Source organism: Elephantulus edwardii, unplaced genomic scaffold (assembly GCF_000299155.1).
Source record: "Elephantulus edwardii isolate Elephantulus edwardi_28Jun2011 unplaced genomic scaffold, EleEdw1.0 scaffold00007, whole genome shotgun sequence".
NCBI lineage: Eukaryota > Metazoa > Chordata > Mammalia > Macroscelidea > Macroscelididae > Elephantulus > Elephantulus edwardii.
Window position 1 is genome coordinate 4,802,553 of NW_006399757.1, and position 13,642 is coordinate 4,816,194.

At 39.0% G+C, this 13,642-nt stretch overlaps 1 protein-coding gene across 4 annotated transcripts in view; it reads right to left on the reverse strand.

The window, feature by feature from the left end:
• Positions 1 to 13,642, reverse strand: part of ICA1 (islet cell autoantigen 1, 69kDa) — a 211,433-nt gene that overhangs the window by 49,261 nt on the left and 148,530 nt on the right. For 3 of the 4 annotated variants that reach the window (XM_006880238.1, XM_006880237.1, XM_006880239.1), the window contains 2 exons: positions 5,342 to 5,467; positions 4,912 to 5,010 (listed from right to left, as the gene is read on the reverse strand). In XM_006880238.1, coding sequence (XP_006880300.1) covers positions 4,912 to 5,010; positions 5,342 to 5,467 — 225 coding nt within the window. The remainder of the gene's footprint in view (positions 1 to 4,911; positions 5,011 to 5,341; positions 5,468 to 13,642) is intronic. The other variant, XM_006880240.1, reaches the window with a different exon arrangement.

Genomic DNA, 13,642 nt, shown 5'->3' on the forward strand with positions numbered 1-13,642 from the left:
TACCATGTGAAAGAATTCCCAGATGATAGGGAGTGAGCATAAATTTAACACATTAATGATAGTCCATGCAAAATATATGTGCCCATTATCATTTTAATGAATTGATAAATGTTTGAAAATACAAAGGAATTGTTGCTTTTGTTAGAAATTGCTTAATAGGTAATAAATACTCGCTCTGCTTTAGATTTGAGTTTCTTTACAATGTTTAGACTAAAATGTTTTTGTAGTATTAAACCTTGAGGCTGAGTTTCCCATAAAGGTAAAAATGTTTTAGAAATCTGTGTACTATAAAATTAAAATAATAAAGCAGTTATGTCAATAAAAGTGAATCAATACAATCATACTAGCCTTGAGTAAGAAAACATTAGCTGTTGTCACAGAAAACATTAGCTCAAACACAGTCACAAAAGTCATTCAGCTGTTTTCTCAGTTATATGAGATAAGACTCAGTTCATTTCTGTATAAAACAATTTTAGAAAAGAAGGCTTACATATTTCCCAAGGAAATGTTAACAAAAGTAAAACTTTGAACTTCTGGAGCATCATTTATATCCTTGTAATTCTGCAGCAATGATGCCTTCCTTCAAACAGGATACACCAAGTGTTTAACACATTAATTATCATCCTTCATCAAGCATAAAACTAATAGTCAGGAAATACAGCTGCAATGGCACAATTACTAACACACTTAGAATACACCCTAAAGCAAAGAAAACAAATGGGTTGCTTTTCATTAACAGAGCTTGGCAAACCTCTCCAAAGACAATGTTTTCTTTCCAGTCAGAGTCCCAAAAGGCATTTAAGGGGTTATTTACTTAGGTAAACTGAAAGAACAAATAAATTGTGATAATATTTACTTAAAACATTCATTAATATACAATGCTGCTTTATAAGAAAAGCATATCTTAAAGATGACTTGATCAACTGAAAAATCTTATAAATACAAAGTACTTGTTTTTATAAAAAATATTGGTGCAAGAGGGTCAGAAGTTAAGTTGTATTTTCATTTTTTATCAGGATACATAGGTACTAATGGATTTTTATTGTCACATTTCATGATAAAACTTGATACTTGATAATACCTTTCCTTCTATATAATAATGAATTGGTTAAGGGAAGGATTCAATTATGTAAGATTTGAGTCCACAGGATAAAATACACTATTAGCATGAAATTCCAATATAACATGTCATAATTGAAAGCTTAGAGGAATAATGTTCTATAGGGGTAATAAAAGCATAGTTTATTTCGTTGGTTTGTGGACACTTAACATTCTTAATAAGACCATAAACTATTATTTTAAGGGATATACTACTCCTACTAAATTTATATAACAATTAAACCATAATTCAAAGAAGACTCCAGAGATAAAAAAGGCAAAGGATAGTCATCTGTCTAAAGTATTTATGTTTTATAATTATGTCCTGACCAACTACCATCAGTAAATTCTTTGAACAGAAATCCCAAACAGCTTGATCCTCTTTTTATGACATATATCATGGCAAAATCGAAGGAGTCACCTTTTCTTCAGCATGAGACGCTAGAGATACAAGTAGGGATCCCTTTATGATTCCATGGCACATTTTCAATTTAGAGATTTTAGGCATTGTTCTTAATTTGTAGCAAAGTCAGACCCAAAGTTCTTCTGAATTGTATTTGGCATAGGAATCAATTAATCTTCCTCTTAGCCAATTATAGTAATATATACAGTTGTCTTTCAAAAGATAGCAATAATCATTAAAATTATATTTAATATAAAAAAGAATCAGATGTACAATCACACCCAGATGCCTAGCACTCCATGCCTTCTCAAAGAAAAATCCACAGGATTATTCTGCTCAGGGTCCATGTAAGAATTTTTAATAGCACGAGTTATAATAATTTAGCCAATCTTCCTTGCTCAGGATGGCTGCTTCTGAAGGTGCTGACAGCAGCAGTAGATCATAAGGAAGGATGCAGTCTCTTGCAGCAAAGACACAGCCAGAGTGAAGAGGAAGGCTGAAGATGCAAAATACTTGGCTGGACTACAGGGGTAAGTAAGAAATAGAGAGTTCCTCCCCTCAATGGCTCATAGTCCAGTTGTGGAAGCAAGCAAAAAAGTATTGTCTGAATGTGTTCACCATGTCAGCAAGCACCAATAAATGGGCTAGTGACCAGTTGAAGGTCGGATTCTGAGGAAGTGTTCTTACTGGAGTAAGGACGAGTGCATCATAAAGAGGACACTGTTTTGAGTTTCTTTCGGGACCTTCACTTAAAGTTACCTAGAGAGAAGAAAAGGGACATGGAGGCACAGGGCCTCTCTGAAAAGACCACAGGGAGTAAGAATAGCACAGCTCCTCACTGCCCCAGAGCAGAAAGCAGATAAAAAGCCTGTAGCCCAGCACCATAATGCCCCTAAAGTGACACCAATAGCCAAGATATTTATTAGTTGTTGACTCAGACTCAGTTGTGGTACTGAGAATGGGGTTTATTAGGGAAGTAAGTTGGAGAGGATATTACCCAATATAAGTTCAGATTTTAGCCCAATTACTCTAAGCTGTGGTTTCAGTTCAGCAGTCAAATCTAAATCATCCAGTAAGGTTTGCCTCAGAGAAGTTGTAAGCCAGCTTCTCCTTCAAGACCCTGGTAATAATACTAAAAACCTTTAACTGTGGCCAGCATAAATGCAAGAAGCCTCAAGTCACACCTTGCCACAGTTTGTCTCTAGCAATGCCACAGTCTCTCCATCACCATCACCAAGGTCTCACTGCCACAAGTCTTGCTCACCTTAAGTCTTGCTGCCCAGAGTGGGAAACACTTTTTCTCTTATCCTAGTCCCTCAACTGTTGATGATTTGCAAGACCATGCTGATTTGTAAGACCAAGTGTCTGCAGTTAATGTAGCTGGAGACCAGATGGGGCTTACTGTAACAGCTAAAAATGTGCAACTTTTAGGCTGACATCACAAAAGTGGCTTAGTGCTTTTGAAAAGGAAATGTAATTAAAAATACCGCATAAATTAAAGGAGATTTGAGGCCAAGAACAACAAAGCAGCTTGAAGTTTCAAAAAGCAAAAGTATTAAGGCATAAATTTGAAGCAAGATGATTTCAAAGTGAACTCAAATCAGTTCTCCTCTAGTTCCTTATCTTTCAGATATGACCTAGCAACAAAACTTGATGTTATCTCCATTCCTAAAATTCTTTTGGAACTAAAAAATCACCTCTTTATCTTGATATGCATTCACTCCAGCAACCATTATTATGTTGTTGTTATGTTCCATAAAATCTGAACCAACTCAGAGCTTAGCCCTCCAGCTGGTTTTCAGTCTTTTAATCAGATGGGAGGAGACTCCTCATCTTTCTCCTGGAGCAGGTGGTGGATTTGAATCATCTACCTGATTGGAAAGGGCATATGCCAGGGATGTGTCCTGTCTCCATACCTTTTCAACCTGTATGCAGAACAGATTATCTGGGAGGCTGGGCTCTATGAGGAGAAATGTGGGGTCAAGATTGGTGGAAGATCTATCAACAATCTGCGTTATGCAGATGACACAACCCTGCTTGCTGAAACTGAGGAGGACCTGAAGCGCTTGCTGCAGAGGGTCAAGGACTATAGTCTCCAATATGGATTGAGGCTCAAGTCAAGAAGACAAAGATTCTCACCACTGGACCAACTGGCAGCATCAGGATGGACAGTGAAGAGATTGAGATTGTTCACAGCTTTAGTTTGCTTGGCTCCACAGTCAACACTCTCAGCACCAGTAGCCAGTAAATTAAAAGATGTGTTGCGATGGGAAAGTCTCCAAAGTACTGAAGAGCAATGGTGTCTCTCTGGAGACTAAGGTGCACCTGATACAGGCCAGGGTCTTTGCTATCACTTGGTATGCATCAGAGAATTGGACAGTGACTAAGGAGGATAGAAGGAGACTTGATGCCTTTGAGCTGTGGTGCTGGAGAAGAGTATTGAGGGTACCATGGACTGCTAGGAAAACAAACAGGTTCATCCTGGAAAGGGTTAAACCAGGCAGCTCTCTGGAGGCAAGGATTCTGAGGCTCCATCTAATAGACTTTGGACATATTGTAAGGTGGTGGGACTGGACCTTGGAGAGGGACATCATGCTTGGGAGGGTGGAGGGACAGCCCAGGAGGGGAAGACCCTCTATGCTGTGGATTGATTCAGTGACTGGGGTAATCGGGATGGGTATATCGGAGACAGTGCAATTGGCACAGGACAGAGCAGAGTTTAGGGCTGTTGTACATAGGGTCGCTATGAGTCGCAAGCAACTTGACAGCACATAACAACAACCACCTGCCTTTGGGTTGGCAGTATAATTCCTTACCCACTAGGCAACCAGACCTCCATTAGAAAGAAAAAGAAAACCTTAAGTTCCAAATACTGAGAATCAGACATTGAACCTCTGTCTCTTTTAAAATAAGAAATCTTGTCATTTAAAGTTGCATTTTCAATGATAAAATACTGCTATAATCATGTGGTCAAGTCCAATCCTATGTTGGATTATAGTCTCATAGTAACAATATTTGTCATAAATAGGCAAGAGAGAAAAGAAATACCTTTTCAAGTGAGCTTATATAGAGTTGATAATTAAAAAGTAACCCAGTATACTGGACTTGTGCAATCTTCTCTTGAGCAATGCCAAACAAGTATTTCAAAGGAGACCAACCATTAAGCTCATATTCACCACAAAAATTCATTTCTCAGTAAAATGCACTACAAGGTTTGATCTGTGTTATGGAGCACAGTGAAGGATCACTGGACTGAACATTCATACCATAAAAGACTCTACCAGAAGCATCGTTCTCTCTGATATTTGGAATTTGTTAAAATGATGATGTTTGCTGCCTGGAACACCATATACTATAAACACAACTTTTACTTTTGTAAGGTTTTCTAAAGGCCTCTCTAGCTTTCATACCTTTAATGTTGTGAATTCATATGGTTGATAACCTTTGAAGCTCTCATGGATGGCTGCCATGGTATGAGAAGTTTTCTCCCAAAAATGAAGCAGAGTAGTCTGTGAAGAAATACATTAAAGCCATGATGCTGCAAATTCCCAGTTCTGGGCACAAGTCTCCAAAGTGTGCCCACCTGTGGCTTTCAAAGCCATCTAGAATATGATGTAACTCACCACTACTGCCTTATTTCCCATGTCTACACCTGTATTTCAACCAAATGAAATAGCTGCCCCACAACACTGCCTCCTGTGGTTTATATAGCTCCCACCACCTGGAATGCCCTCTATCCTTTCTGTATGTGGTATATCTACTTGCTCTGAGTCTTCAAGGACTATGTTATGCAAGGTTGTGGGCATTCTTGGTGCATTGTAACCAAAATCATTTTGTTACCTGGTATGTTGCTAACATATGAGACAAGAGATTGCATCTGCTTGCGCCAAGGAGATCCACTTTTTGACACACATCCATCTTCAATTTGTCAAAGTTTTTTTTTGCAAGTCGTACTTGTGTTTGTACCTATAAAAAAAGGAGAAACTTCAATAATTTAAACTCTTAAAAAACTGCAAGTTTTAGGTAACAAAAGACTAACAAGATTAATTTCTTCTATATAAGAAAAACACTTTGGAACATTCCACATAATAAGGAAGATCCTAAATTACACTTTAACTGTAGAGGACCAGAATGAGAGCACTGCACATCAATATTTTATACATTTACCATCATAACTTGGGAGCTCTGGTGGCCAAGTGGATAAGAAGTTGCACTTTCAATCCAAAAGCAAGCTTTTCAAATCTACATACCATTTTGAGGAAGAAAGATAGGCAATCTGCTTCTGTGAGATTTAAAGCTTCTCAAAACCCAGTACAGGTTCAGCTATGAATTGGTTCTGACGGACTTAACAAGAACAAGTGCTAAAACTGGAATTCTTGGATGATGCGGATGATTAAAGGGTCTATTTTATTGTTCATCACTGTCGAGCTGCAATCGAGTCATAACTGACCCTGCAGTGAGTTTTCAGAGGCTATGAATCACATGAAAAGACTGCTGAGATGGCAGGACTTCTGAGATTGGCTTTTTTATCTACTGCCTTGGGAGACATAATCTCCAGTTACTTCAACTGTGGACACATGATTCACCATTGATCAGAGTCTTCAGTATGACCATCTGCAAAGCCAACATAAGAGAGCGAACTAATTAGCCTATGTGTAGGTATGGTGTAGCCTGACAGAGCCAGACAGAGGCAGGGCCAGTGGTTTCCTATGCCAGAGGCATCTTGCTGTTGACTGAGAAGCTGCATGGATTAATGGACTGCATCCTGCTGTGAACTGGGAAGCTGAACTATATGTGAAGGATTGTGTCTTGCTGTTAACCTGACTAGGGAACGCTATTTACTGAGTTTGGACTTTCACTGTATGACTGCCTTTGCCTCCATCGCCCATCCCCCATGGCCATCTGTTCCCATAGTAAAACCCAAAACTGTGAGTAAAATGATTCTGTAAAGTCTGAGAGGTTATTTGCAATGGATTGCAGACCCAGTAATTAGCAGAAATCGGTGCAGCAGAGTAGAGAGCCATGTCTGCCCTTACGTTGTTGTTGTTGTTATGTGCCGTCGAGTCGTTTCCGACTCATAGTGACCCTATGCACAACAGCCCTAAACACTGCTCTATTCTGCGCCAACTGCACCGCCTCTGACACACCCATCCCGATTACCCCAGTCACCGAATCAATTCATCTCATAGAGGGTCTTCCCCTCCTGCGCTGTCCCTCCACCCTCCTAAGCATGATGTCCCTCTCCAAGGACCCGTCCCTCCTGGCAACATGTCCAAAGTATGTCAGACGAAGCCCCAGAATCCTTGCCTCCAAGGAGTAGCTTGGTTTAATCCTCTCCAAGCTGAATCTTAATACTCTTCTCCAGCACCACAGCTCAAAAGCATCCACTCTCCTTCTGTCCTCCCTAGTCATTGTCCAACTCTCTGATGCATAACAAGCGATTGCAAATACCATGGCTTGTATCAGGCGCACCTTAGTCTCCAGAGAGACACTGTTGCTCCTCAACACCTTGGAGAGGTCCCTAACAGCAGACTTTCCCATCGCGATATGCTTTTTGATTTCCTGACTGCTGGTACCAAGAGTGTTGACTGTGGAGCCGAGCAAACTGAAGCTGTGAACACTCTCAATCTCTTCGTCATCCATCCTGACGCTGCTAATTGGTCCAGTGGCGAGAATCTTTGTCTTCTTGACACTGAGCCTTAGTCCATACTGAAGGCTGCAGTCCTTGACCCTTCGCAGCAAGTGCATGAGGCCCTCCTCAGTTTCAGCAAGCAAGGTTGTATCATCTGCATAACGCAGATTGTTAATAGATCTTCCACCAATCCTGATGCCACAATTCTCCTCATAGAGCCCAGCCTCTCGGATAATCTGCTCTGCATACATGTTGAAAAGGTATGGAGACAGGATGCATCCCTGGCGTCCACCCTTCCCAATTTTGAACCATGCAGTGTTACCTTGCTCTGTTCTGACTACTGCCTCTTGGTCCAAGTATAGGTTTCGTATTAGCACAATTAAATGTTCTGGGATTCCCATTCTTCTCAGAGTCAGCCACAGTTTGTTATAATCCACACAGTCAAATGCCTTTGCATAATCAATGAAACACAGATAGACATTCTTCTGGTATTCTCTGCTTTCAGCCAAGATCCATCTAACATCAGCAACAATATCCCTAGTACCACGACCCCTTCTAAACCCAGCCTGGACTTCCGGCAGTTCTCTGCTGATGTGCCATTCTAATCGTTTTTGGATGATCTTCAGTAGAATCTTGCTTGCATGTGAAATCAATGACACTGTTCTGTAGTTTCCACACTCAGTTGGGTCACCTTTCTTTGGAATGGGAACAGTTTTATACTTCGGATGTTGTTGATAAATTCTCTCTTAGGACGTTAGTAGAGGCTGGATTTAGCCTTTGCTCCTTTAACAACTAACTGCCCATTGTTCTCCAGCAGAGAACTTGGTGGATTCAAACTGCCTGCCTTTGGCTTGGCAGTGCAACTCCCGACCCACTAGGCCACCAGAGCTTCCTGTTAACGTGTTTATTGTTATAATTTTTCTATACCATAAAGTCACAGCTGGTCTTCCAGTAGGTTTTCAGAGGCAGTAAATCCCATAGGAGATTGCCCATCTACTTTCTGAGGAGCAGCTGGTAGATTTTAACTGCATGCCTTTGGGTTGGCAGTGCTATTCCTTACCACGAAGCCACCAAGTGGCTGCTAATGAAAAGTTTATAGGTTTGAGCCACCCAGGTGATCCTCAAAAAAGGCCTGAGTATGCACTTTGGAAAAATCAACTACTGGAAACTATGAAGCACAGCTCTCTTCTGACACTAAGTGGGTGCTGTCTTAATAGAAATGGTATTTTTCAAATTATTTTCTCTTTAAACATTGATAAACTGACTATGTTAGGAAAACAATACTGTTTTCCTACAGTATTTTAAGTTGTCTCTATTGACCATCTACTTACTGTTGTTGTTATGTGCCAATGAGTCTCCTGTGATTTATAGTGACCCTGTGTACAACAGTCCTAAATCCTGCTCTATCCTGTGCCAATTGTATTGTCTCTGACACACCTACCCTCATTACCCCAGTCACTGAATCAATCCATCTCATTGAGGGTCTTCTTCTCTTGTGCTGTCCCTCCACCTTCCCAAGCATGACATCCTACTCCAAGGACTAGTCCCTCCTTACAACATGTCCAAAGTATGTCAGCTGAAGCTTCAGAATGCTTGCCTCCAAGGATCAGCCTGGTCTCACCCTCTCTAGGACAAACTTGTTTGTTCTTCTAGCAGTCCATGCTATATTCAATACTCTTCTCCAACACAACTCAAAGGCATCAATACTCCTTCTATCATGCCTAGTCAATGTCCAGCTTTCTGACGCATAGCAAGTAATTGCAAAGACTATGGTCTGTATCAGGTGAACTTTACTTGCTAGACTAACAGTGTTACTCTTCAGTACTCTGGAGAGGTCTCTGACAGCAGATTTTCCTAATGCAATTCATTTTTTAATTTCCTGGCTGCTGTTAACAAGAGTATTGATAGTAGATCCAAGCAAACTGAAGCTGTTAACAATCTCACTATCTTCACCATCTATCATGATGCTGCCAATTGGCTCAGTGGTGAGAATCTTTTTTTTCTTGATGTTGAATTTCAATCTATATTTAAGGCTGCACTCCTTGATCTTCTGCAGCAAGTGCGTCAGGTCTTCCTCAGTTTTAGCAAGCACGGTTGTGTTATTTCCACGTTGCAGACTGAGTTTTCCTCCAATCCAATCCTGATGCCACATTTCTCCTTCTAGAGCCCAGCCTCCCAGATAATCTGTTCTGCATATAGTTTGGAAAGGTATGGAGATAGAACACATCCTTGGCATACACCTTTCCTAATTTTGAACCATGCAGTTCTTCCCTGGTCTGTTCTGACAACTGCCTCCTGGTCCAAGTATAGGTTTTGCATAAGCATGATCAAGTGTTCTGGGATTCCCATTCTCCTCAGAGTCAGCCACAGTTTGTTGTGATCCACAGTCAAATGCCTTTGCATAGTCAATGAAACAAAGATAGACCATTCACTTAGTCTTCCCTAATGTTAATATCCTATATAATCATGGTACAAAGAATTATCCATGACATAGTCTATGAACTAAACTGTAGAATTTATCTGAATTTCAGCTTGTCCACTAATTTTTTTTCCTTTTTTTTTTGGTTCCAGGATCTAATCCCAAATACCATACGAAGATATTCAGACATGATTTTTAAAAAGTTTCATAAACTTTCAAATGTTTATTATTGACTATATGTACTAACAAAGATCAATGCATCCTGGAACATAGACTATTTCAGGGATGGAGTGTAAGTAAGCAGAAGATTCAGTAATGACTACTTTGCACATTATTTGATAATAAAATAGAAAGTTTAAAATGAACTCCATTAAAAATGATGAAAATAAGTATTTTCCCTTCAACTAATTTCAAGCATCACCACATCTTATTGTGGTTGGAAGAATGAGCAGAATATTCTTTTTTCTCTCAGTTAATTCATGTCCTTATGTTATGTTAGAGATAGCCTAAAATAGAATTGAACAAGCCTGAGAACATATGTGGGTTGATCAGGTGAGAGAGGTGTGTGACATGTGCATGCAGAAGATTGTGAAAGTGAACCCAATTGTTCCCAACAGATCATTCCAGACAGGTAGTGGGCTATGTTTGGTCAGCTGACCCCCAAAAATGTGATGGAACTGACTTATGCTCTCCAGAGCCCCCAATAGCTGATCTCAGAGTGAACAAATTAGTGGCTGTGACCATTCTAGGAATACACAGACTTCTGAACACTAAGATAAGCTTAGGGCTTAAAGGCACTCAGAATTTCTTGTTGCCATTACAGATACACCCAATTGTGAGGATGGAGACAATAAAGGCTTTAGGGATAAGATGATATCTGAAGTGGTTTTAAAACATGACTAGAGAGCAGGGCTTAGAATCAGTTCATTCCAGCTCAACCTCCTACAGAGAATTTGTATTTCAACCTCAGATATACTAAATCAGAATCTACAGTTTAACAAGGTCCCCAGGTGACTCGTATAGATCCCTTGACAAGAATCACCTAGGGATCTTATTAAGAATGTTCAGAAGCCCTGCTAGGAATACAAAGCAAACATATGATATTTACAAGACTATCATTGTTTACATGGAAGTTTAACATTTTTAAATTAAATGCAAAATACATTTTTTATGAGGCGTGTGATTTTGCTTTCCCCTCTTTATTATAAACAGTTACTGACAGATATCTTCAAATTCAAGAAGAAAAGTACTTTCGTTTGTATGACATAAAGCTCCTGAATGAACAGTCTGGAATGTGCCTTAATTTTGGGAAATAATTTTAGAAACCTAGAAAAGGCTTTAATCCTTGACCCAGTGAGTTCTGAAAGGCCATATGCTTTGTGTGTCAACAATGATTATTAAAATACTTAATGCACTGCTGAGTTTCCAAATGTTGAGTCCTTTCCCTGCCAAGCAATGGGGATGTGACACCACTGGGCATTATGAATGTAGTAAAGTTAGTTTAATACCTTAGGTGCATGTTTGCTCTGAACAAAACATAGTCATCCTGCAGTCCAAACACAGAACACCAAGGACATAGTCAATCACAAGACCATCAGAGTCTAACTTAATTTAAGGTAAAATATTTTATTACTATCCTCAATTCTAGACAAATTCCATTCAAATACATAAACACCTTGTAGAGCTTCTGTGGTTATCAAGGTTCTTTGAAAAAAAGACTTAACTGAAATAAATGTACTCTTTTGTATGTCTTACTTTTATTTCTGCTGTTCCATCTCTCCTTATTTTCTAAGCTCTAAAAATGCCTATCCATATTCAAACCTCTCTGGTTTATCCCTCACTTTTCCAGGCTACCAATATTCATTTTAGCAGAGTAATTACTAATGTCATGACTGTTAAAACGTACAGTAGGGCATTTCTTTCTATTTAATCCTCTTGAGCTAAAATTCTATCTCTCATCTTAAAACTAGAGGTGGTGAGGCCAAAGTTGTTCATTCTCTCTCAATTCAATCTGGATTCCCCAAACAAGTCAGGGAAAGTCTTCATATTACTCCACACAAATCTAAGAGTAATGCTAGATTCTCTCCCCCCAAGTGTTTTCTTTAACAAGTAAAACAATAATTCTATCTATCCACCTCTCCATGCACCCATCCCTCCATCCATCCATCGACACGGAGAAAGTTATAAATTATTTCCAGTTTAACTTTGTTATAGTCAGAGATGACACTTTTACATAATTCTAACCTATCAAAAATGCATTCAGACCTGCTTTATGGATCCCAGTTTATTCTGATGATTATTCCATGAGCACCTGAAAAGAATGTGTACACTGATGTTCTTGAATTGAGTGGTTGTATAGATATTAATTAGGTCAAGGTAGATGACAGTGTTGTTCAATTCTTTACTGATTTCTTTTACCATCAATTATTGAATTAAGAATGCTTAAATCTCTCAATTATATTTATAGTTTTGTCTATTTCTCTTCTAAAAGGTATCAGTTTTTAAGTACTTTGATGCTCTATTACAGGCTGCACATATAATTAATCAAATAATTGTGATGAATTTAACCTTTTCTTATTAAGAGCAGCAAAAGGAGCAGATGCAATGTGAAGATGACCTAGTCTACCTTCTACCCACTTCATTAGGGGGAACCCCATCAATAATATCCATAGTAGTAAACAGCTGCTTAGTCAATAACGCCACTGTCTCCATGCTCCTGAACCTCTTTCTACCAATCACTAGGGTTTGATCTTCAGTGTTGATTCACAGATTTTACTGACAATTGTGGTACAAAGAGTGGGGTTTATTAAGGAAATAGGTTACAGTGTGGGGAAAGCCAACAATATCTCACAATGCAAGTCCAGATTTTTAGTCCAGCAGTCCCAAACCAGATTAAGAACAAAACACAGTTCCTCAATTAGTGAAAGTAAGGATTCAGTTCTGCAGCACAAATGCAAGAAGCTTCTAGTTTCCTAATCATCCAGCAAACATTGTCTCAGCAGTCAGCGTTTCCTTCAATTATCCAGCAAGCAACACTTTAACAGTGGCTACATCTGCGAAGTTCTTCTGGTTTATCTCAAAGCAGTGTCATAGTCTCTTTACTCGCCACCATCGTCACCAGGGTCTCTTCTACAGTGTGGAAAGAACTCCCTCTTTTATTAATCTCACAGCTGTTGATAATCTGCAAGACCATTTGTCTGTAGTTAATGTAGCTTGAGAACAGCAGGGGATAACATAATGGCTAGAAAAAACCCAAACTTTTAAACTAACACTACAATACCTCTTTTAATCTCTGGTGCTAGTTTTTGTCCTTAGGTATTTTTGGTCTGATACTAATAATCCTCTTCAAGTTTCTTTTGATTAGGGATTTATTTATTAATTTATCCTTTTAGTTTTAAGTTGTTTTTCTTATATTTAAAGTAGGATCTTGCATATGGCATAGTGTTGGATCTTATTTTTTAAATCCAATCTTGAACTCACTTTCTCCATCACATCCAACAAATATTTAAGACTTCACAATATCAACAGAGAAAATGTAATTAGTTTGGTATTATAAACTAGTTTTGTTTCAGAATAATCACAAACTAATTATAGAATATTCAGTGAAGAATTTTATTATGAATCAAAGTCTAACTTATTACACTGCATTTTTGAGTTTTTATCTTTTAAAAAATGTAGAACAATATTTGCTTGCTATTTTACTTTTGTCATCTCTCCAATTCTCAAAGTCACTGGGAGTGTTTCCATGCCTGCATACATGTGTTGTTTTGGGGATATGATTCTAAGTATGGTGACTAAATGTATGTAAATACAATTAGTTGCTATGTGTTAGAGAGCTGGACAATGACTAGGGATGATAGAAGGAGACTGATGCCTTTGAGCTGCGGTGTTGGAGAAGAGTACTGAATATAGCATGGACTGCTAAGAGAATTAACAGGTTAATCCTAGAGAGGGTTAAACCAGGCTGCTCCTTGGAGGTAAGGATTCTGAAGCTTCATCTGACATACTTTGGACATGTTGCAGGAGGGACCAGTCTTTGGAGAGGGATATCATGCTTGGGAGGGTGGAGGGACAGCACAGGAGAGGAAGA